This window comes from Anser anser (assembly GCF_964211835.1).
Source record: "Anser anser genome assembly, chromosome: 3".
Taxonomy (NCBI): domain Eukaryota; kingdom Metazoa; phylum Chordata; class Aves; order Anseriformes; family Anatidae; genus Anser; species Anser anser.
Window position 1 is genome coordinate 89048149 of NC_139722.1, and position 25500 is coordinate 89073648.

The window sequence follows — 25500 nt, forward strand, 5'->3', positions numbered from 1 at the left end:
AAAGCATCTAGGTACCTAAAGCCCCTTGAAATTAGTGGGAGGTAGGCACCAAAATACTTTTGTGAAGCCCAGCCCAAGTTCCCAGCTCAGTGAGAAGAGGGTGGTCTGATGGGCAGGAACAAGGGGGCAGGACTCCTGGGTTCCTTTCCAGCCTCTGACACCAAGCAGTGCCGTGATGGTCACAGCCTTGCCTCTTGTCTTATCAGGAGACAAGCCCCCTCATGCTGGGTGCTGCGCGGGCACGAGTAGATGTGATCTTGGTGGAACTTACAATCCAAGATGAAAAGTAATGCTCTGAGCCTGCCTTTCACTGGTAATGGACTCGGTGTTTGCTGTTGGAGCTGTGTGTAATCCGCTACCAGTCATGGCTCAGGGACACCTCACCATCCTGGACGACATGGAACAAAGATAAATTGGGTTAATACAGACCACTAAGTTCATTGCTGCCCTGTCCTGCTCTTCCTGCTCTTCTCAAGGTAAAGGATGTGGCTTTTGTTTTTTATTTATTTTATGTGCAGTTTGGGCCTCTGCAGAGGGCAGAGAGTAGAGGGAAGAGGAAAAGCACTTGAGGCTCTGGTTCATCTTGTTCAGTAACATCTTGCAGAGTGCAGCAGTGAGAGGTGTGAAGGTGAGCGGGGGCCATTTGTGGATGCTGCTGTGTGACGAACCCAAGGAATTTCTTGACTTGCATATTCACCACTGACATTTGGCTTGTGAGGATCTATTGGCTGTTTCACAGATCGCTGTGCAAGTTAACAAAGACATCAAGTCTATCATTGGCAGACCTGCATTGGCTTTATTGGAGCCCGGAAGTGTTTACAAGTCAGCAAATTGAAAAAGATCGAAACCAGCAGGTCAGTGGTGCCACCATGGGCTGAGCTGAAGAGACCTTTCTGGATGTGAAATATCAGCATGAGGGAACCCAGGTCCCCTGGATGGATGAGGCAGCAGGTCCCTACTGTTGGTCATAGCATGTTGAACCCTGCCCATCGATGGAGAGCTGAGCTGGCTGCTTCCTGTGAGTGAAGAACAGCGTCTGCACTGCTCTCTCCTCCCGCTTCTGAGGGCTTAGGAGGAGGAGGAGGACACGTGCAGAGCCAGGTTGCTCCATGAGACAGCAGCTGTGCCTGGTGTGGTGGCACTTTTCAGCTGGGACAACTCCACCTGCTGAAGGGATTCACTTGTGTGTGGCTACAGCAGAGGTGAGGCTGCTGCCTCACGATACATTATATACGCACTGCAGCCACAACAGGATGGCAGCGCAGCAAGAGGCTGTCCAAGTCAGCTCTGAAGGAGGCACCTGTGCCACTGGAAGCCTTCCAGCTCTTCACATTTACCCTCCAGAGTGGATATGGCTGGGCTGCAGCCTCCTGTGAGGAGATCGGTTGCAGCTTGTTGTTGGAGGGGAGCCTTGGCCTCCCTGGAGCGGCTCCACACGGGTGGGGACCCCACTTCAGGAGGTATCTGGATCCAGGAACGTGCCTTTCCCACGTCCTGCCCATCCTGAGCCTGTGCATCATACCTGGCTCACGTGTGCCCTGTCCTGGGGTGAGGCAAGGACGTGTGGAGCCCAGCCAGCTTTGCTGCCACGTGCCCTGCACAAAGGGATTTTTCCCTCGAGACTTTTGGTCACATCCACGTTTGGGTGGGTGGCTGACTGAAACATTGCCTTCAGGCAGTTTTCCTCGTGCCTGCTTCACTTATTCTGTGGGAGTCGAAGAGCAGAGGCACCTGAAAAACCCTGGGCAGAGAGGACAGAAAACCCCACTGGCAGTGGGAAAATGGTGCTTTTGGTTAGAAATGCCTTCTGTCTTTTTGATTTGGCACCTGTTAGCTGCTTTGACCCCTTGTTGCTGATGACTTGGACTGCAGATTGAGTCCGTCAGCCTTCCAGGAGGGAAGCAGGGGGAGCAGCACTGCAGAGAAAGGCCTTGCTCAGGCTCCTCAGTCATCTCCAGAGAATATGTTAAAAATGCATGTACATCTTTTGTCCTGTTCAACACAGTCCTGTGAAGGACTGGGAGGCCCAGAGGAATCCATCCCCTGTCAGTGAGGCAAGAGCAGCCCACACATTGGCAGTGCCCTCGTCCCTTCAGGTGCTTCAGGTGCACCTGAAGTGTCTCAAGATGGCTCCCAGCCATGTCACCTGATGGTGTGCCTCCTTTGGGTGAGATGCTGTAGGAATATCACCACAGAAAGAGCCAGGCCAGCTCCAGCCATGCCCCCCCGTGTGTTTCGTGGGAGGTGGTGAGTTGTGGTACCCCCATACCAGGGGCCAGGGCAAGCCTGTGAGGAATTTGAGCAGCATCTGGCTTTGGGGAGGGATTCCTCTCCATTTGGGAAGTGGGGAGGCATCGGGGGGCTCTGCACCATGACAGGGATGAGGGTCAAGTCCTCCCTTAAACATCAGGGTGGCCTGGTGGCCTTGGTTTGCTGGATACATGCAGTGAGGAGGGGATGACAGGGCATCTCTCAGAGGTGCAGCTCTCCACGTACGTTTGGAGGTGACACACAAACTTGGCAGACAGGCTTCTTCCACACGTGTGACCCATTTACCTGGCCAAGTCTGGCCTCCCGCCACCAAAATAGTCTTCCAGTTACAGGTCTCCACTGAAGCACCGCCTGAGATGCCTCAATGTATACTCAGGAAGGCGTTGCTGTGCATTCACAGCTGAGGGACATATTAGGAAATATCTGTGCTTCTGGGCTATATCCGTACGTTGTGATATGGGGCTAATCTTGCTGGTTCACGCTTTTTATTTTTACCTCACAACTTTGGATACCCCTGACACCTCTTTGGGAGTAAAAAAAAAAAATGCCCAACCCCTCCCCAAATGGGGAGTGCCCAAGTGTCTCCCCTGGCATCCGTGCTGCTCACTGCAATCTGCTGCCACAGGCTCCTACGTGCCTTTAGCACAGGGGTAGCTCTGCTGTTCACTGCGTGCCACGCGTCTCCTGGCCAAGCCTGGCATTTAGATGTGGTGGGGAAAGGTGTTGAGCTACAAGCCCCGTGGCTGCATGACAAGGGTTTGGCTAGGGGGTTGCTTCAGTATGGCCTTTGCCAGCTGTTTCAGGAGCTGCTTGTGTGCTCTGCCCCTGGAGCATGTCACTTGGTGGGATCCAGGCTAGGAAAGGTGTCTGGCTCTGCTGGGTGTTATGCCCTCAATGCTGATGTCATGCCAAAATAACCCGGGATACAGGTGGTGATGCTTTGCTCCCAACCTGAATGGTGCCTTGCAGCTGAGAAGCTTTGGCTGGGGATGGCAAGACCTGTGAATCTTGGTTGAGCGGGTCTGTGGTGCAGGAAGGGTGTGCCCTTGGGCCTTCCATGTCCAACCCCATTCAACGGGACCTTTACCTGAGCAGAAGGGGGAGAGACCTAACCCCTTAGCTGCAAGCCCCATGGACAGCTCAGGAGAGGTGGCACAAGATAAGCACAACAATCAGCTTAAGCAAATAACCCTCTTCCATCACCTCTTCAGGGATTTTGAGGCCAGAAGTGTGGTCTGTGTGAACTGACCTGAGTCCTTCACCTCCATCTTATTCACAACTCTTTCCTGAGCAAGAATACAACTTGCCTGAGTGAGTGTACACTTTGGAAAGGCATCTCAGCTGCTGTCTGTCTGCCCAGCCTTCATATCTTTCTCACTACAGAGAACCCTAGCACCAGATACAGTCCATGCTGTGATTGTATCATTAACCCAGTGCCATGTTCATGTCATTGGCCTTTTCTCCAGTAGCTAGGCTCCCACCACCACCCCTCCCTACCCTTCCTGCCTAGCTTCTTAGAGGCTAGTGCCGGAACTAACTTCTGGAAAAGCAAATTGCCATCATTTGCCTCCTTTTTTTTTTTTTTAATTAATTAATTAATTTATTTATTTATTTTTTCGCACCTTGAATTGGCTCATTTCTCCTCAAGACCCCTTCCTTATTTTGGGCAGCTTGCTGGAGTGTTCAAGCCTTTTTCTGTTGCATTGCAAGGACCTCACATCTGGGAGAAACAGCCTGGAAATTCCTGGTCAGCTCATGTTTCTTCTAAGGTGTTATTGCTCCTGGGGAATAAGAAGCCAACTCCTACTTATTTTGATTTATCTCACCATTGAAAGTGCGATGAATTGGGGTCAACAGCACCGAATCTGATTGTTTTCAGTCTCCATAGGAACCATAAATTATGAGTCATAGGATCATCCTGAGTTATTCGGTGACTAATACGAGGCTGTATTCTTGAGGCTTTGGGCCAATTTCTCGCCTGCAGTATTGGCTTGCCCGAGCTGTGTGTTGTGAATGCACAGTGCGGACCTAGCCAACACACGGCAGCCAGGAGAACGGGCTGAACCGCCAGAGGTGGTGCTGATGAGTCAGGGAGTGGCACTGCCCTCTGCACCAGTAGCCCACTGGGGTGGCTGGATGTACAGCACAAGGGACTGGGACATTTGTGACTCGCTTTGTGGGACTGAGTGTGATCCACACCCCTGCTGAAATGCTGGGACCAGCCACAGGCTCCGACACATCCCAAGAGGAACAATTTCTGATTTTAGGTTGTCTGGTCCACCAGTCACAACTGTGCTGCTGTTTTGAACATGTTTACTGTCACGCAGGTCATGCCCTGCAGCCTGGCATGTTGCACTGCCTGCACTTTGTCCTGCTCTTTAGCCTCTGCTTTCTATGCCTTAATTTCACCCTGTCGTGAATGTGTCTAGATGTGTTCCCTTTCTCTCCGACATGGACCCCTCAGATGCTTGTGGAGTCTCATTATGTCTCCTCTGTGGGTGTTTCTTGGCCAGTGACATAAAACAGTTCTTCAAAGACCCCTGCATCAACTCATCAAGCTCTTCCCTCAGTTATTCCTGTTTCTTGTCTCCTGATACCCTTCATTTATAACAAAAATACTCATTTTCCCTCATAAGTTTTCTGCTGCTGAAGATGTTCCAAGGTGGATGAATGCAGAACTGCAGAAGTGGCTCTAAACATCTCTTTCTTCATATTCTCTCTAAATTTATCTCTCCATGGATGTTCATTTTCAGCCTCTTCTGCCAGTTCTGCTTTCCAGGGTGTCCCCTTCCACTGCAAAGCAGCTTTGCCCCAGATATATTAGCTTATCTTTTCCCAAGTTAAATCTCATTTTGTTTCCTGCTCATTCCTAATCTCTCTAAATCCCTTCGGGAGCTTTCTCATTTTTGCACTGGAATTTGCAGTCACTTCTGCTAGAAGTGCCAGCTCGGGGAGCTCACGGGGGAACCTTCTTACTGCTGCTGAGTCAGGAGGGTGCTGTGGCTCCCAGTGCCAGGGTGGTGGTGGTACCCCAAAGTGTGGGTGCAGGTGCAGCTTTGTACATCACAGTGTTCAATCATCTGGTGAGCTTATTTCTCCCTCATCATCAGGTAGGAATTGCCTAGTACACCTGAAGGGATGGAAGAAGTGTGGGAGTCAGCAGGTCCTAGTCTGCAGAGCAGAGCAGAGGTGTGGGAAGTGAGGGAGCAGAGTTCAACTCCCAGCTGGGCAGATGATGATCTGCTTTACCTCCCTGCCCTCATTTCCCCATGCATAAAATAAATGCGGTCCTTCAGTCTCAAAGCAAATTCTTCCTTTTGGTATCTTTGGCAGATGATTAAGTGCCATTCACTTCTCATTATTTTATTGTCTGTTAGTAGAGACTTCCTGGCTTGCTGGAATTGTTAGAAATCTTGGTGTACTTTCCCCCAAAGCAGATAAGTCATAGAATCATAGAATCATTTAGTTTGGAAAAGACCCTTAGGATCATCAAGTCCAACCACCTATCACTACCAAGTCTACCTCTAAACCGTGCACCTAAATGCCACATCCGCATGTCTCTTAAATGCCTCCATGGATGTTGACTCCACAACTTCTCTGGACAGCCTGTTCTGATGCCTAACCACCCTTTCCATGAAGACATTCTTCCTGATATCCAGTCCAAACCTCTCCTGGCACAACTTGAGGCTGTTTCCTTGCATCTTGTCACTTGTCACCTGAGAAAAGAGACTGACTCCCTCCTTGCTGCAATCTCCTTTCAGGTTGTTTTTGAGAGCAACAAGGTCTGCCCTCAGCCTCCTTTCCTCCAAACGAGCAGCCCCAGCTCCTTCAGCCGCTCCTCATACGTCATTTTCTAGTCCTTTCACTAGATTTGCTGCTCTTCTCTGAAGGCATTCCAGCAACTCAATGTCATTCTTGCAGTGAGGGGCCCAAAACTGAACACAGTATTGTGTTCGCCACCCAGTTGCAGCTGAAGTCATGTCTTCCTGCTCCTCTCCATCATTTGAGACACAACCTCAATAGGTAACTTTGGTATCAATTGCGCCTCCCTCCATTTGCTCTTTGGGAAGGGGATGGGAGCTGTAAAAACAGCATACAAGCAGGTTTTACTTACTTTGCTGGTAGGTATTTCTCCCACTTGCTGTAGATGCACATCCAAACTTTGCTCTCATTCCCTCTCCTATGTGGTGGCTCCTTTGAAGGGAGCTACTTTCTGCCTTCATTGGAAAAGGTTTGTATGGGCCATGGCCTTGCCACTGCTGATAGGGCAATTTGTGAGATTTTGGGATGGGAGGTGCCTGTTGCTCACCATTTTGGTGATGTTATGGCATGTAATTGTGTTGTGGTATGGCAGAAAAAAGCTCCCAACCCCAGTTCAGGAAGGTTGCAACTCCCTACGGGGAATCCTACAGCTGTGGTCACTACAATCTAGAATTTTAGACCCATGATCCAGCTAGAATTGGGGTGCTGCATATGGGGTACGGGGGGTAATGGGGAGGGGAAACAGCAAGGCACAGCCTGGAGGGGCTTTGCTGGCCCGGAAAGGTGGGGTACAGTGCAAGACCAACAAGGGAGGAAGGTAAGGGATGCCATGTGAGGTGGGAGGATGAGGAGAAAGAGGCTGAGTGTGTCTGAGGAGTGGGGTGGGGCAGGCCCAGATTTATCTGTCAGCCCTGGGCTCAGGGAGCCCTCCCAGTTGCAAAACCTCCTGCACTCTCATGGACACAGCTCTCAGTGGAGTAAATTGCTCCAAGCTGGAAAACTTGCACCTAGGGCTTGCAGGAGTGTCTGACCTTGGAGAACCTGCCCCAGGCAACCCCTCCATCAGACCATGCAGGCAAAGAAGCAGCTATTAGAGCCCAGGCCATAATTTTACTGAGAATTTTGTGCTATTTGCACCAGCGCAAGAGCTGTGTGATGTGCAAGACTAACAGCTTTTAGTCAAACCAAAAAGCTTTCAAGCCTTCATGCTTGCAAAAAGATAAAATCCAGCATGACCCAAGCATACTCCAAAAGCTCAGAAGGTAAATGTCCCCAGATTGCATTCATTTTGAAACTGCCATGGGGTTCAGCTGGGTGGGTGATTTGCCAGCAATGATTTTCCTTCCTAGCCTTAAATCCCATCACCCAGCCCCCTCCAACACACTTCAGACCCCACTCTCCAGTCTCTTGCCATATCCCTTTACAACCAGGTTCCACCCTATTTTTAATCCACTCCCCATCTTCTGGTGTTGTCAATCTCGAACCTTTCCTAAGCCTGGAAAAGGATTGTTTATATATCATTGTCTCAGTGTGGATATTTTTTATAGTTTCTCTCCTGGTTCTAAGTCACTTGAGCCCTGTTTGCCTTCTAGGTTGCAGATACACACAAAACCCAGGCATCTAATCGGAGGTATCCACAGCAACTGCTAAATATTTTTTTCCAGAGGGGACCTTCAAGGCCCATTGGTGGAGAGGTGAAGTTATGGCTGTCCTGTGCCAGGGTACGTCACCTTGCACCTGTCCCAGTGGCCATTTCAGAGGGCTGCTGGGCTGCTTCACTCCAAATAATCTTTCCACCCCTTTTGGGCTCCTCTGACATCTGAGCACCATCAGCCAAACCATTAGCTCTTCATCCGCGGTGTCCTGGGATCATTCAGCAGCGACCAGAACATGGCACTCTGCGGCTTCCTCATTGGAGGCTCTGCTCTGAGCAGCAAATTTTCACTTTTTCTCTAATCACATCACCAGGTTTTAATGCCCAGTAAGAACTTTGACCCTTATCCAGGGATTAGTTGTTATCCTTACAAGCTTTCTGCGGCAAGCCTTATAAAAGAGCTCCAGCTTTGGAGAATGCAGGCAAATCATGTCCACCGGGTTAATTTTCTTTATTAGCTGACTACCTCCCTTTTCTGTACGCAGCCCTTCGATATTGTCTCCTCTCTCCGGGAGAAGGGCTTTTCCCATCAGTTCACAGGAAGTTCACTGCCGGGATCCTTATTACCACCGAGCCACCCTCAGCAAGAAGGCCAAATCTTGGCCTTAGTAAAATGAAAGGAAAAATGTTATGTCCCCTCATTGGGCTGTTTCACATCCCATCCCTCCCCCCTCCTGAAAAATTCAGCACTGATGGAGGGCTGCCAGAAAGGCCCTTTAAAGAGGCAAAACATCTTAATAAGGGCTGTAGAGACAGCTGGGGTTAAGCAGAGGTAGCAAAATACACTCAGCTATTTAATAAGTTGTCTTCATGAAAAGAAGTGTCTTTCTTCCCTTGTATCTCTCTATCATAGCCTGTTTTAAGTGTAATTCTGTTTACTAAGCAGGATTTTAGTAAGGCAAAACGAGGGATTTTTATTCTTGTTATGTACTGTTATTTTTCATGTGCCCATAAGGCGCTCAGATACGGGAAAACCAGGAGCACACTGTTTTTTTGCTCTCAGTAATTAGAGGCAGGATTCACAGGTATATTCTGGCTGCTTTCAGCCTTTCCCGTGACAGAAAGCAGCTGCACACCCAGCATTAGCCAATCTGCTAATAGGCTGTGTCACAAGACACAGCATCGCCACGTCTCACAAAGCAACTGCATTGTCCTCCCTAAGCTCATTGTGCGAAGTATCACGGGAACACCACCAAATCGTGTCCCGCAGACCATTCCAGACTAAACATCGACGGCCCGGCTCCCTGACCCGGACTGGGGCCTTGAGGGAGGAGAGGAGGTCCCTCGCTTTTGCTGGGCTTTGAGAACAGCCTCCCCGAGCACTTGTATGCCCTTCTCACGCAGACCTGCCTCCGTGCACAGACTCCAGCGCACCCAGAGGATGAAATCTGCATGGAGGTTAATTAAAAGGATGAGGAGAGGTTTGAATAGTGTCTTTTAACAGAGACGAACCAAGAGTTTCCTCTGTGGAAGATGTGCTTTTGTCAAAGCCTGTGTTTTGGCTCAGTGTGAACCGAACCGGCTGAAAGCTATGGCCATTTGCACACAAAGGAGGTCTTGTGCCTTGGTGCTGAGCCAGAGCCAGGACTCCCAGGTCTTCTTCCCAGCCCTGAGCCTCATTCGCTAATGACAACAGGTGTCAATCACTGCTCTGGCTGGTGCCTCAGTTTCCTCGTCTGTTAGCAGTGATAACAGTACTGAACCACCCCAGGGGATGATCTGTAAGTGAATTAATGGCAAGTTGTTAAGGATGGATTAATTGGTAACCTCTGTCAGGTGCTCAGAGATTCCAGATAGCAGGCAGCAGGCAGCAAGCTGTAGTTTTGCGTGCTATGCAAAACATAGCTTTTGCTTACAATGCAGCTTGTCACCGAGTCTTTGCTCCGCTCTGTGTGGCTCCAGAAGAAAGTCACGCCTTCGTTAAGACAAGCGCTCATCAGTCACTTAATGTGATTTCCAGGTGTGCAGCAGGCTGTGTGGGCAGGATGGAGTAGCTTCCCAGCTGCAACTGTCTTCCCCTGAAGCAATACATAACGACTAACAAGGTTAGCCTTCTCTTGGAGATCCCCACATGTTGTGTGTGATGACGAGGAAAGGGGGGAAAAAAAGAAGAAACAGAGCAAAGGGGGATGTTGCTTGTAGCATGCTAGTGCTGTAGTGTTTTTCCCATAAGCAAGTAAAAGCTAGGGAGCATGGCTCTGGAGGAGGGAACCTGGGCAGTGCAAAGCATCGCACAAAGTCTGCTGTGCTGAGAGGGCAAGATCAAGGATTGGAGAGAAACGTCTGCTGATAGCTGCATTTGGCTTCTGCCTCCAGATGCAAGTGCCATACCATGAGCCCTGTACCTGGGCTGTGACAACAGCTTGTTAGATTTCAGGTTTCTTTCAGCCTCTGAACCCCTTCCCCTCCTCCATGGGTGTTCCAGAGAAACACCAGCAAAGTGCCCTACTTGATCACTTCTGGATCACGGAGACTTAGTCAGTGTGGAGATGTCTGGGGCACAAGCAGAAGATCACCCTTGGGCAAATCATTTCACCTCCTTGCACCCCAATTTCCCTGTGTAAAACCAAGGCAATAGCACCAACACCCTCCCAAAGAGCAGCTGGGGCCCTCAAGGCTGGCAGGGGCTCTGGCGCAGAGCTGGGGGATGTGTGGAGTTATGAGCAAGTGCCCAGAGGACCAGGGCTCTTCACGGAGAAGAGATGATGTCCCCGGTGTAGTTGAGTATAAGTGAGGAGGGGAAGAAAGCAGATGGCCCCTCTGCTCTCCACCCGTTTGCGCTGTCTCTGCTGTACATCACACAGGTCACCCCATGGTACCGGGTCCCCTAGGCCATGCAGGCTGCATCAAGTCAGGGTGCTCTTCCCGTCCCTGTGAGCAGCAGGTCCCCAGGGCCCCGAGCACCCACCTCGACCCGTTCCCATGGCTTCTGCCTCCAAAGATGGAGCCTCTTCCCCCGAGAGCAGAGCAATGTGGCAACGCGCTCAGACCTTGGCTCGTAACAGCAGTAACCTCCGAGCTGCTGACTGTTGCTCAGCAATAAACACCACTCGTGCTATTAATAAACACTATCTGTCAGCCTTGGTATTTTTAATGCTGGGACACAGTGCCCTGGCATGCGGAGCCACTCGGAGACTGAAGGCCGGATTCAGAGATGAGTCTAAACTGGCGTAAGGCGCTTCATCGTGCATGCCTGCAGCCTGCACACGCTGCAAGGTGGGAGATCCCTGCTCCCCTCAGAATGTTAGACAGGGTCCAAGTGCCTCCCTGTATGGGATTTCCTCTCCCACCCATTGCAGTCCTGAGGCACTGAGACTCAGAGACAGGCTCTATCCGCTCTCATAGCCAGGGATGGAGCTGAGAGGAGCTCTGGACCTGTGTGAGTCAGTGGAAATACTTCAGATTTTCTTCATGATGTGCCAGCACGTTTAGCTGAATCAGCAGGGGAACACTGCCTACTTACACGGTGTCTTTGGACTCACAGTCCTGGTATAGGAGGTTTCAAGCACCAGCTTGAGACATACTCCCCTGCGCACAGAGGTCATCAAGAAAGTCCTGATGGGAACAGTGCCTCGGGGCGTGCCTCCTCCAACAGCCTGGAAGAGAAATAGGAAGAAAAAGGAAAAAGGAGCATGTATGGGAGCTAGTCACTTCATAGTGAATCTCCCAGCTGCTTGCATCTGGCTGCCTCAAGCTGGCACCGTCCTTGCTGGGGTTAGTGTCTGCCGAAGGGGGCTGGTGTGATGCCACGAGGTGTCCGCGTGGGAAAGGACCTGTGGCACTGGGAAAGAGTTGTTTTCACCTGCAGCTGCAGCATTTGGCCCTGGAAGCATGGATGGGGTGGCTCCTCCTGTGCTCAGGGGCAGGGAGCGGGGCTGCGGGTGCTGGCGAGCCAGGGTGGGGTGCGGGTGATGCCAGAGAGGAGCAGCACGGCTCCGTGTTGGGCTGCGGGATGGGATGGGGCTGCACTTGGGGTGCACCCGGGGGGCTTTGTCCTTTGCTGCCAAAGGGCAGCTGCAGAGGGTTTTGGAGGGGTGGGCAGGGGGAATGGCTGAACAAAGAGCCACCATAGTGAAACAATCGGGTTCTGGTTCTGGTAAAGCTCAGCAGATACGCTGTGAAAACTGCTGCTGGCAGTGCTGCTTACCCTAGTCATTGGGTATAGTGCTATCAGAGGGCAGATCCAGAGCAGCCTGGGGAGGCAGGGAGAAGTTGTGCAAGAAAAAGCTCTGGCCAGCATGACTCAACGCTCATTAGCGGTGGCACACCTACAAGAAGCCAATTAAAACTGAAAGAAAATCAAGCACCTAATTTCTTCTCTCTGCTGTAGACCATCTATTTTACCACATCCACATCTCAGTGTCTGAACTGTTGGGTGAATGCCATGATGGCAGCAGAGAGAATTGTTGTGGATCATAATTCTCTGGTTCTTGGAGCTGCACAGCATTTTTTGAGAATTAGTCCCTGTCCTGAAGAGCTTCCAGCATCACTGGAAGCAAGTCACTACAATGGAGTGCAAATGGCTAGAGGAAAGGGAGATGGGAGAACAAAGTACCAGAGATAATTCCTTAACCCATCATCTTAACCTTTTAAATTCCCTTCTAGCTTATCCCTGGGTGCTCCAGCTCTGCCCGTGGTCCCCACCAGCCCAGATTTCTGTACTTGTCAGTGATGTGGTCCAAAGCTCAGCTGTCACCTCTCTTCCAGTGGTTTGGACTCCACTTTCTTCGGAGCCCACCCTGATGACTGCAGTCTCCTACAAAGGCTGGAGTAGCAGAAGGACTGCGTTGCCCTGTGTGCTGCAGTGTCTGTAGCAAAGGTGCAGAAGACCTCAGCTTCTGGGGTGAAGCTGTGCTCTCTGAACAATATCCAGCTGCCAACTTTCCCTTGCCTGCTGGGTGGTTTCTTTGACATGCCCTTGAAGAAAGCACTAAACTAGAGAGAGAGGCCTTCTGTGTGTCTTGGTATAAATGCCCTGACCTGGGTGTGCAGTGAGCAGAGAGCATGGCTGCAGTGCTCTCATTTACACCAGTGTCCCTTGCTGGTACATCACTGGGAAAACAGCCTCATTTTCCTGCTTCCACTGAAGAAGAAAAAAGTGGATTTACCCTGAAGTGCTTAGTATGCAGATCTAAGACTGGCCATGGAGTAAAACTCTCCTCAGTCACATCTCTGTTAGTACTTTACAAAGAGGTAGCTAAATCCAGTCATCCCTTGGGTATGCCTGTATTGCATTCCAGAGGTGGAATCAGAGCTTGGTAAACACAGTCTAATGAGATTGGGTGTTAGGCTGAGTTTTAACCTAGATTTCTACTTGCTGGCAAGGGTACCAGCAGCAGTGTGCCACCAGGGTGCAGGACTGCAGACCACTCCTAGGCCAAGCTCAGCTCTCTGCTCCAGCCCATACCCTGCCACTGGTGCCCAGCTAGTTTAAAGCTGGCTCAGGGATGCCTGGCCAAGACATCTCATGGCATCGGACCACTGTTTCTTTATGCTTTGTCACTGCCAAACTCCCACCACATCCTCCAGACCAGAGTCACCGTGAGAGCTTCCCTTCTGCCCTGCTGCTCTCCATGTGCATCTGAGCTCTTGGGCTTGCTGGTTTGGACCAAGGTGAGAAGCCTTCTAGCACCTTGGAAAAGGGGCTGCTCTGTGAAGGCAGGGGCTCTGGGAGGCATGTGTGTGCTGTGATGGGGCTGGGTGGTCCCTACCCCCTGCACCAAAGGTCAGGATGACTTTGCTGGTCTAGAAAATTGGCTGCTGCAGAACATGCAGGTCATCCTGCCCCATCCTTCCTCCCTGCTCCCCTGTCCCTCCCTCTTGGTGCCTACCGCAAGACTTTGGGAGGTGTCTTCCCTCTCAGAAACACCGTACTAAGCTCTCTGTCTTTTATCTGATTCAGATTAGGTTTCTTTCTGCTTTTCTTTTTTCTCTGTCGACACACAGAAGAGTGATACCCCCATAGGAGAAGGACCGGACACGCTCCAAATGATGTCAGATTTGATTTATTGTTGTTTAATATCATGTTGCTTACTGTTGCTGTTGCATGGAATTAGCTCAGTTTGGGAAAGATTGCTCTCCTTTGGACAGGACAGATGGTCTGTAAATTATTATTATTTTTTTCTTGTCTAACTAGATATCCAAAGCAGGCTGTTCTTTCATTGGAGCTTTACTCAGGCAATATCTTCTGTTGGCAGAAATGGTGAGGGAGAAAGTGGGAATGTGGGGGAGAGCAAGCGGAGGATGAGCACATTACCGTGGTTGAGGTTTCTCTGTTTGTCTCCTCATCTCCCCTCTGCGGAGCCTCCTTCCTCTCCTGCCATCCCTGCAGAGACCCTGTCTCAGAGGAGCTTCCCAGTGGTCTCACTCAGAGTTGTGTCTGGGACGGGGCCAGTGCCAGACAGTGCAGGGAAGAGGGGCAGGAAATATGGCTGAAGGTAATTATGAGATAACCTGTTCAGATGTGTAGTTCTTAATCCCCGTCAGTCAGGGCTGGCCTGTATCCTGGAGCAAAAGGGCTTCGATCTCTTACTTTTTTATTCTATCTCGTGTAGCTCTGGATGTTCTTTCTTATCCATTGAAACATCTGATCCTTTCGTGCTTCCTGCAAAGCTCTTGGCCTCCCTGATGACAATGATTTCCATCTGTGCTCTCCCTCAGATCATTTCCAGGCTCCTTTTGGTGAGCGTGTGGGTTTGCTGGGATCTGAGCTCCTGTTTTGTGAATGAGCTCAAGGGCTTGCTGGGGCGACTGTTTGAGCTCTTGCTGCTGAGCAAGCTCCACAAAGCAGAGTCCCGTCCTGCAGTTGGCAGGACTCTGTGGGGCCTGGTCAATGTGGATGGGCCCTCTCGTGCTTCTTGCCAGGATCACAAGCCAAGCTTTTTGGGCTCTTCAGAGTGAGGAGAAGAAGACTCCACGCAGGAGCAAAGGGAGGGAAGACACCCAGAACCCACATGCTTGAGCCACCTCCAGTGTCAATTTTAGCAGGGACGCTACCTGACACACGCTTTATTTCTTGTACATCCACTGGGCAGATGGAGAACACTACATTTGTTACCACCACTACTTTTAGTATCCAGCTCTCAAACGCATAGACCTATATCGTCTCGAAATGTTCCCTTATTTTGTTTGGCCTGACTCCTAGAGGACATAACTGTGGGTTTCCGAATATTTAAGGCCAATGTGTTATTTATAAGCCATGTCGGAAACATCCTGAGCATGTGGATTTTTACTGAGTAGAGTCTGGGTTTGGTATGTCCACACACCTCGGGTTTGCCATTCTGCAATGCTTTCTGTGGTGATTGCATTTGAGGTTAGCAATGTCTGTAGCTGCGCCAGTCTCATGACATTCTCTTCTTAACATCTTCAAATCCACTGGCAAACAGCAATGAAATAAGAAGATGGGTAGCAAAGGACTGAGGGAGAACTTGTGTGCTTTTGGATTCCTTGCAGCACCCCTGTTTAAACTCCTAGCAGCCGTCACACCCCTTGTCTCTGCTCTCTGCTGGCCCCCTAACAGCGGTCTCACTTCTGAGATAGTGACTGCTGGGCCTGGCGCAGCACCCACACCTGCAACCACCTCCTGGGGAGGAGCAAGCGAAGGAGAAGTGAGCTTCCTCCTTCAGTACTGCTCCATCCACCCACCCCTCATGGTGGTGTGTGAAAGGAGCTCATCTTCATGCTGTCCCTCCTCAGCAGCTTCTCCTCTGGGATTCGCAACCCCAGTGCAGCCCAAGGGCCCGGCAATGAGCTGAGAGCCAGCCAGGTTCCTGGGGCCTGGCATTTTCCTTCTCCTGCAGGAGCAATTAGGCTGCCCCAGGCCGCCTTCAGCAGGCTGATGTTATCTCCACCCTGACGCAGGCGAGCAGCCCTAAGCCCTTGTAATAGCCATGCCAGGGTCACTCTCTCCCTGCTGCCTGTGTGCTCCTACCTGCGAGATAGGCTGGCTTCCAGGGCTCTTCCAGCTATCTTCAGCCAGCGGGCAAAGCCTTTCCTTTCACAGCACCAAAGCCTGAGAAAAACCCTTTGCCCTGTGCTTGAGGTGAGCCTGGAAGGCTGTGTGAAAGGGAGAAGCACCTGTAAAAGCAATGCTTTGCTTTGTATGCTCCAAACATGGAGCTGCTCTGCCAGGGAGTTATCCAGGGGAGAGACTTGGCTTCCTCACCAAGCCACAGAAGGTCTCCGTGTTTGCTGCCCCTTAACTGAGACAAGATAAAAGCCTGCGTCAGGGGTGTCTGCTCCTGCTGACACCATCGAATCCAGCAGGCCTCCTCTGCTTGAGCATTAATTGTGTCTAGAAGCGCTCCCCGCTGCTCTGTGTCACTGCCGAGGGAGAGGCGATCTCTACCCTGGAAAGCTTTTACCTAATTAGACAAGACAGATAGGCAGGGAGACTGAGAGGAGGAAGTGGCACTTTGTTTGCCCAGGGCCACATGCCAGATGAGTTGCAGCAGTAGGATGTGAAGCCAGGCCTGGCGGTGCTTATGCCACAGGTCCACATTGCCTCCAAGGCAGGGCTCCAGCACAGCGTGGTGGCGGACACATCCTGGGGCCCATCACCAACATCCAGCCCACCATTCCCCTTCACCACAGGGATTCAGGAGGGCATGTTCCTTGGAGAAAAGCCTGGTCTGGCTGGGGATGAGGGTGGGAGGACATGGAGATGAGCAGTGGCTGGCCAGCAGCCCCCTGAGAGCAGATGCAGGTTTGGGACACTGTTAGTAGGCGGGCGAATGAAGGGTATGAGGCTCGAGAGCCATAAGCAGGCACATGTTGGGGTTGACACTGGTAATACTGTTGGGACTGGACACTGTTCGGGTGGACACCGGTCCATATGCTGTGGGACACATCTCCGTACAATCCATGATTTGACATTGGCCAATTCTCTACCCTGCATCATCCAGTTTTGCTACAGAGATAAGGGGTTTGACAGGAAAAGCAAAGAGACTGGGCCTGGCTAAGACCCTTCTTGCTGAGCAGCTCTATTCTGCTACCCATGATTATTTGGGGTACATCAAGATCTTTAGTTTTACATCCTAGCAGAACATTTTATATCTTATGATGATTGCAAGTTCTTTAAACACCAAGCCAAGGTCTTGCAAAGGAGGGGAAGGACAAGGGTGAAAGAAAAAGGCCCTGAACTGTGAGACAGAGTGGAAGAAAGATCCTTATTTCAGCTGTTTCAGCAGACTGAGTTTTCTCCAGATACCAAGAACCATTTGGGAGCTGCCTGCTGCTCCCCAAATCCCTAAAGCATGAATGGGAGAAGAGGTGAATTAGGAATGGGGTGCTTCCACAGAGCTGGGAGGACCACGGCTACTGGGCTTCAGGTTCAGCCTGGTCTGCAAGCCATTTCAGCACATGCCTGCTCACACGTCGTTGCCCGCAGAATTACATTAGCAGGACTCTTTTTGTCCCATTCTGCTACTTCTGATGTTGGGGTCACTTGGCGTTGTGCTCTCTGGCTTTGTTGGTTGAAGAAAGTTAGCTGGGACAAGCAGCGAGATGCTTCACCTTTCTCCCTGATCAGAGGAGCCAGCCCCATGCAATTAAGCAGCTTAGCTCAAGGCAAAAGAAGCCATTATTGCTGGGCTCCTCTGCTCTTCTTGAACTCTGTTATCCATGCTAAAAATGTTAGAGAAAGAAAACATTTCCTTCGCTCCCCGGCGTCTCCCTGGCGCTGGCTGAGTGGCAGGTGCATATCTGAGATACCTGTATGCGCGTCTATCTGATCACCCTTTCTCCCCACTTCAGGCTGTTTAATTTGAGGTGTGGAGGTAGCTGGTCTCATGAGAGAGCAAGAACACCTGGCCAGGTGTGACTGTCAGCCCTCCTTGGGGTAAACCGCTCTGGTTTGGCAACCTTCCTACCTCTTGGGGAGAGAAGTCAGCTGCTGAAGACACCATGCAAAACTCCCCACCTGCCCCTTAGGAAACAGCAGGGGTAGAGAAGAATCCCAAGGCTTCCCTCCTTTCTGCATCCAAGTGCCTTGGTGCTTCTCCATCTTCCTCCTCTGCTAGGTCTGAGACAGAGATTGAGATGGGGAAGGCATGTAAAACACCCTACTTTTGGTTAAGAGCAGTCATAGAATCATAGAATCATAGAATATCCCGAGTTGGAAGGGACCCATAAGGATCATCGAGTCCAACTCCTGGCACCGCACAGGTCTGCCCAAAAGTTCAGACCATGTGACTAAGTGCACAGTCCAATCGCTTCTTAAATTCAGACAGGCTTGGTGCAGTGACTGCTTCACTGGGGAGCCTGTTCCAATGTGCAACCACCCTCTCGGTGATGAACCTCTGCCTGATGTCTAGCCTAAACTTCCCCTGCCTCAGCTTAACACTGTTCCCACGGGTCCTGTCACTGGTGATAACGGAGCCAGTCCCTTGGCTTTTTGCACTGTAGGTGAAGAGCTTGAGCTTGGCTTGTTCTGCAGGGTTGGGAGGTTTTTTCAGATAGGCATATGTGTTGCAAAGATTATTCTCTTCTGGTTGTGACTGTTCATGCTGCATGCAGTCCCACTACACCTTATCTGGGCAGAAATGTGTAATGCTAAAAGAAAAATCCACATGTACTTGTATACTCATATATGAATACATCTGCAATGCATGAAACTGAATCTCATAGCTACCCCTGAACACAACTGGTGCTTGAGGGAAGGGTGAATTCACTCCTGCCCAAACCTACAGACTGTCTGTTCCTTCATGGCTGGTCCCTGTTTTTTCCTATCTACTTACCCATGTGTCACTAAGCCTTGCCCTGTTACTCAGACATGTTTCCCAGTCATAACTTATTGGGGGTTTTCACATTCAGGTGCTATTATCACCCATTCATGTATTAATAAAGACAATTAAAGGCCTGTTTTGACAAAAATGCTCCTTCCAGGGAAGATTCCTCTAATCCAGCTTCCACCTTGCTGGTTAGAAAGTTCCCTAAGTCTGTTGGCACAGTGCATTAGGGAATTGGCCTGGTTGCTTCCAGTCCAACAACCTAAAAGGGTTTCCTGAGCTCACTGGATGAGAAGTGGACACTCCCATAGCACTTCAAACATCAGTTTTGCTACTGGCTGTGAAGCGGCCCTGCTGTAGATGTTGGGTCATATCATAGCGGCTGGAACATGTGCTGCTTAGGAAAACAGAGCAGCAGAGCTCAGGAGTCAGGGCACGGAGGGCAGAGTCCAAACACGAACAGGAAGGAGTAGGGAGATTTGTGCGGGTGAACCTAATCCAGCTTGTGCCGGATGCTGGAGCACACAACCTCTGACAGCACAGACTACTGTGGACATACTGAACTGCGCAGAGAGACCTTTCTCTTTTGTTTGGGAGACACAGGTTTCATCACTCCGACTGGGAGAAGCTCAGAATGAACTGGTTTGGCTCCAAAGTGGACAGCCATGCAGGATTAGGTAGGAATATGAGCTTTTATCTTTATGAAAGACGTCTGATTAAAATTGCAGGTCTCAGGCCTGTTCCTTGAGGATATTGCACAGGATTTAGGAATGAAGCTGCAGGTGCCTGCTGCATATAAGCAACAGAATTTGCTGTCAAATGGGGAGAGCTCCTCTGTGCAGGGAGGAGAGCTTTCTGATGGGATAGATAACCATCTGCAGGAGGCAAGGACCACTGCAAGCCTTCCCACCTCCTGCCTTACACATGAGGGCACCTCAAGCTTCTTTCTCTGGCTATGATACCTGGTGAGCTAAATAAACCACTTGCATTGTATGTGTAAGAGGAATGAGGAAAGAACGAGTCCCAGGGGGCAGATGTTAGTCAGGCTGCCTTGGGCACTACTAGGAGGTCTCGAGATCCTGCTGTGATATGGTCATGTAAGGAAGGGATTAATTCTGAGCTTGTGCTATTGTGGGCTGGGGGCCATGTCTGCTGGTGTGGAGTCTGACGTTTGGGTAGGAGTCACGAAAGTGTCGGAACTGGGAGAACTTCGTGGTCCTAGAAAGGGACACATGGATCTTTAGGGAAAGGAGGGCCTCTGCTTGTGAAGTGGTGTTAGGAGAGGGCTTCATTTTTCAGTCTAGCAGGTGGCACGTCACACTGGGACAGGCAATGATGGACTCATTTCTGAAGCTGCTTGTCCCCATGTTCCTGCAGACACAAATATTCCCCCCAATGCTTTTACAACATAGAGAGGAAAGTGACTTCATGACATTCCTTTTCTGACTGTTTCTCTGGCATGTGCTTTCTAAACATAGATCTAAAAATCAGAAAGCACCAGGAGAATTATGGGTTTCTACACCCTATTGTGCTTTATAATAATTATAATTATTGTAAATACGGCCCAGACACTGTAATTTTCTGCCCTCCATTGGGTCTTTCTTTTTCATTTTCTTCTTCTTTTTATGACTGTTTTCTAAGAAAGTTTTCATATGTCACCTTATAGATGGGAAATGGCAGAGTCAGCTCTTAAAATAAAAGGAGAGGAGTGGCTTGGGGGGGATGGAGAGGGATGAGAAGGGAGTGAAGAGAGAGAAATGTCATATAGTCTGTGGTGAGGGCACCAGTGGGGACAATCAGGAGACCTGGTTCTGTACCTAATCTAATGCCAACCTGCTATGTGATTATAGACTCCATCTTCGTACCTATTTTTGGTTGTGGGGGCCTTCTCTTTTCTCTTCCATCGCTTGGCTCAGCAGCTCTCTGATCTTAAGTTTAGAGGTGCTTGACACTTTTCACGTGTCAAGTCTGGTTGAAGTTATTGTGAGAAGACACAGTATAGATACTTGAATAGGTGGAAGCTAGTCTATACAACGTCATTTAGGTACAGTCCTGTTTACACTATGGATGGATGTGCACTATGGTACAGCCTTTGGTTCTATTCCCTTTGAGCTCCCAGAGCATTGATGTGGCTGAGATGTGTCTTCCTGAGCAGGAAACTTGGTTTCATTCTTGTGGAAACTAAGATATGGGGTAGAGTGGAGAGTGAAACCAGAGGAAACCAGAATGTGGCCAGGATATGGACAGGCAAAGTGCAAAATACTCCTACGCCTCAAAGAACAGGTACAGCTAACATCATATGGATCTTTGCAGAGGAGTGTTGAGGAAAGGAAAGGTGCAGTAAACAGGATTAGGGGGGAAAAAAAGACAAAATATCCAGATAACCTGAAGTCAGGCAAGAGAGCTTACACTGACTTCAGACTGAACTTTAAGAAAAAAACAGAAAGAAAATGGAGAAAAAAGGTAGGATGAGGGGGAATTAGACCTGGTAAAAGTCAGTACATGGGGTATATAATGTGATGGACAAGAGAAAAAAAAATCACAAAAATATTGATGTGATGTAGAAAATAGGAAAGCAAAAGACAGGCAAAGAAGCCATCTGGAATAAGAATCACAATTTTAAAATAAGGAACTGATTTAAAAACTCTTCATTAGAAACCTAGCAGAGATTCAGATTGAACTGTAAATATTTTGTCCAAGTCTTTTTTTCCACACAGGATAGTTGAACAGACTACCACTGAGAATTTAGGCTTCTTCCTGTCCTCAAGAGTCCTTACTGGAGACTTCCAAAGCAAACCAAAATGAGCTGCTCTTCACCAAAGAACAAGGAGATAAACTTGATTTTTTATCTTTTTAAAGCAAATGGAGGAGTCTTTGTGGGTTACTTTATAGAAACAGTGTCGGGTTTACAGTGTGGACTAGGGGCTTGAGAGGTATAGGTATTTTTCTGCCAATGAATAGAGTTGTAGTTTAACAGTTGTATCTGGTGATGGGACTCAGGTTTTGACTTCTAGTTCCAGGTGTGGGAAACTGACCATAGTCTGGAAGTGAAAAGTGGGCTGGTGGAGTTTAGAGTTTAATTCCTGCCTTTCCTGCTGACCTAGAGCAACTTACTGAATCTCTCTCTTAGTACAGCAACACCAGTTAATTGCCTCACAAAGGATTTCCCTGATGCCTAAGTCGCTGTTTGCAAAGTGCACAGAAATCTGCTGGTGAAAGGTGGTTTAGAGGAACAATGATTTACCTTATGGAGCAAGAACTTCTTACAAGAAGGTTTGTGTAGTTGCCTCAGGCCATCCATAAATAAACCTCTATTGCAGGCAATGCAATAGGCTGAGCAGAACACTATGCATTAAAGGAACAGTTGCTGTAGTATTTGGAAATAAGTCAAATCCTCTACTATCTGCATTTTTTACAAATACCACAAATTCTTTAGGTTTGTGCCTCCACCATTCCAAGCTGTTGCTTTGACTTGCTAATAGAACTCTGTAGTAAAAAAACCAACAATGTGTGCTTCTTTTATTTATGGTTCTAACATTCAGATGTTACCTCGTGCCCAGCGAGACAGTGAGGACATGGAGTCTGCTGGATTCCAGGAGGAAGGGTCTGCATGAATTCTGGAGGGGAAACTGCCAATTAGGTATTTATGGAAAAGGGGTGATCTGGTTGAACTCGAGAACATACTAAAAACTAGATGCTTATTTGGTGTCAATTAACAGTTTCATTAAATTAATTGGAGCTATTCTGATTTATAGCTACTGAGGATTTGGCCAAGTCTATATAAGCAGTGCTAATCATACCCCTCTAAAGGCAGCAAGAATTATTACCAAGAGATAAATCTAGGTGAGCTATAGGTCCTTGCTGGTTATCTTCCAAACTCTGCTCTTGTCACTGCAAAGAGTGCATGGAGCTTCCATGATCCAGGTTCAGCAAGCTCACTTTCCACCCATCTCAGCCTTGCTGATCAAACTTCTTCAGCCTGTGCTGTGTTGCTGAACACAGTTAAAAACAAACAGCAAACATAAAGAGATGAGCAGCCCCAAGATCAATTGTGTCAGGTGGGGGCCAAGATATGGAGAGAGCTTTATGTGGTAAATTCTGCTTTGGCCCACGGACAAAATATGAAGTAGAGTGATGCTCAGAATGGTAATAATTAATGCTTGTTTGCTCTCTTCTTAACTATGTGCACCATATGCTTCCCTTGCCTACCTCTAGCTGCTGAGTGCTGATGACTGGTATGGATTTTCAAAGTGAGGGAAGGAGGAGAACTGGTGTTTTGTCACAGGTGCTAGACAAAGTCAGACAAGAGAAAGTAAATGTTTTTTGCGCAAGGAATCACTAGCAATGGTGGGGGACCACCTAGCCTTGCAACTCTTGAGGTTGGCTGACTTTCTGAGATGGATGCTTTATCTTGCTCAGCAATCTCAAAGACCTGAGGAAGAGATGGCTGGCAGAAGTGTTACCGTTGGTAGTAAGCAGATATTAAGCAGGAAGCTGGACTAAAATTGCCCGAGGATTTCTGTAGGCATGAAGTTTTAAGGGTCTGACTACTCAGACAGCAACCAATGATTGTGGGCTCACCTCACATCACCTTTCCTGCAGACCTGCTCATGGTGTAGGAGCAGCACTCAGCAGATGTTTCACTAGCAGCAGACAGAGGTTGGCTGAGACATAAATTTTACCCACCGCATTTAGGTGCAAGGTTGCCAGAGGGCTGCAAGGCACCTGCTGCTCTTCTCTGGACCCTGAGTATTGGTTTTTCAAGACTCAACATTGACCCCCGGCTCTAGGGCTAGGTATGTTGCTTGAAGGACACAAAGAGGGGAGAGCATGAGGAGCACCAGAGTAAGCAGCTAGCAGTTTAATTTCGGTGTAGGTAAGTACAAGGTAATGGAACATGAAAGACCAATTTAAACTACTTATGTAACAGGACAGGACCTAAATTAATTATTTCTTACTCAGGAAAACATCAAGGTCTTTTTCAGGCTCCTTGAGCAAAAGCACTCACAATAGCTTAGCTAGTACTGAAAAGGTTGTATGATAATGCCTTTCTATGAATCAGAATTCTGTCTATATTTGAAGTGATGTGCTCAGATTTTGTCACTTTTCTATTCAGAAATAGAAGGTACCTAAAGATAGATGATGCAAATTATTAGGAGACCTAGAAAGATTTCACAAAGAAAAGATTAGGAGCATTAATTTTGTATGAGGGATGTGATGTAGGAATGAAAAGAACAATGACAGGGAGAAGGCACATGAGACCCTGTTATTTACCCTTTATTAAAATACCAGAATGTGAAAGAAAAAGCTTATGGCTTACAATATTGCACATGAAATACTAATAAAGAAGCACACTGTTTTACACAGTATGCAACCTGTGGAATTCATTGTTCGAAAATACTACTGAGGCCAAGATCTTTGGAAGATATTACTCTCACATTTTCCATACAGGAGCAATAAAAATACCATCCACCCCTACACCAGCTGGGATAAAAACCTACAAGGGATATAAATCTTCATCTTTCATGACAATAATTGCTGTGAGCTAGACTAGGAAGACTATTGCATAACTGTCCACTGCGAGGGTTTCCTACCTCCCATGAAGCACGTGGTGCTGGCTGCTGGCAGAGACGGGCTGCTTGGAGAGGCACGTCTGTTTTCCCTTTCCATCCCTCCCCTCCCCAAACACATCCTTTTATCTGGAACAGATCCCTCAGCTGTCCTGCCGGGGACCTCTGGAGCAGTGGAGCATCACGCGGGACAGACCGCCATCCTGGGCTCTCCTGGCAGCTCAGGGCTGTATGTGGTGTGCCTGGCATTATTCTGGTGAGCTGGGTGAAATGAGATGTGCCTGTGGCCTCGGGAGATGTGAAAGCTGGTAGCCCTTTATCAGACTCTCCACAGGGGCAAACTCCATGGGTACGAGTCAGCAGCAGGGAAGGTGGCCGTCTGGTGCAGACGTCGGCATTCCCCTTGAGACAGAGATTTTCTGGTGAATCACTGCTGCTCTGAGAGGCTGTGATCAGAGAGCATCAAGCAGTTCCCTTAGGCAGACGGCGCCCAGCCTATGAATTGGTTTGGAGAGGAGGACCAAAAGTCTGGATTTGGCCTAAAATCTGGTATGGTGAAGGTGTGGAGAACCAAAGGCTCTGGTGTTTGAAGTCTGCACTGGAATAAGAGGGAAGAAACCTGGGGTCTCTGGAAACACTGCATCAGAATCTGAATCCAAAGGGAAGAGATGTTGTCTCCTTGCCAAAAGATGCATTATTGCTATTCATGTGCAGCGTGGTGAGGTGCCAGCCAAGAACGGGACTCCACTGCTCTAGGCAATGTTCATACAGAGTAGAAGATACAAATCTAACAGATGTGGCTATTTTAATGTCTACAAGCAATGGGGAGTGGGGGAAACACCAAGGCTGTGGATTGTCCTAACATGCTGAGAAATGGGGCCAATGATGTAAGCTCTCCTTAGTCCTTGCCTGCTGTTTTTCAGGGGGGGACACCCTCAACTTTTCCAAAGGAAGAAAAATTCTGAAAGGTATTCGCAAGCCAAATCAATTATTTTTGGAATTTTCATGCAAAGTGGAATTTCCAACAGTTTCCAGTTTGGGATTTTGAATTTCACATTTAGTATTTCATTTACATTCCAGAATTTCAAATCACCAGTCAGAAATCCTAGTTCATGCCCTTTCTGTGTTTTATCATGATTACTGGCTGTTTTAGAATAAAGTGTAGTGCATAATATGGCAAGAGATTTGAAGCGTTCCATTCTTTTATTTTTAAATGAAATTAGGAGCAGCTGTTATATAGTACTAATTAAAAAATCTTATCTTTCTTTACAGATCAAAGTGACTTTTATTTGTTTTGTAACAAAACAGTCTGACAAAAAGTCAAACACAGAAAGTGTCAAACTGCTTCATTACAAAACAAACAGGAGACACTTTGATCTGTGAAAAAAAGATAAGGTTTTTAATTAGTACTAAATAACAGCTGTCCATCATGATTTGAGAAAGGAAATAAAACTCCAATATTTCAAGTCTTTTATCCAGTGATGTGCATGTTGAGGTGCTGTCATATAGTAAAAGA

At 48.6% G+C, this 25500-nt stretch overlaps 1 protein-coding gene across 1 annotated transcript in view; it reads left to right on the top strand.

Moving 5' to 3' along the window:
• The first annotated feature begins 12785 nt into the window (after positions 1–12785).
• LOC310896619 (uncharacterized protein) overlaps positions 12786–25500 on the top strand; it is a 77827-nt gene continuing 65112 nt past the window's right edge. The window contains exon 1 of the mRNA XM_083829079.1: positions 12786–19091. Within this exon, the coding sequence (XP_083685205.1) occupies positions 19049–19091 (43 nt within the window). The 5' untranslated portion in view covers positions 12786–19048. The remainder of the gene's footprint in view (positions 19092–25500) is intronic.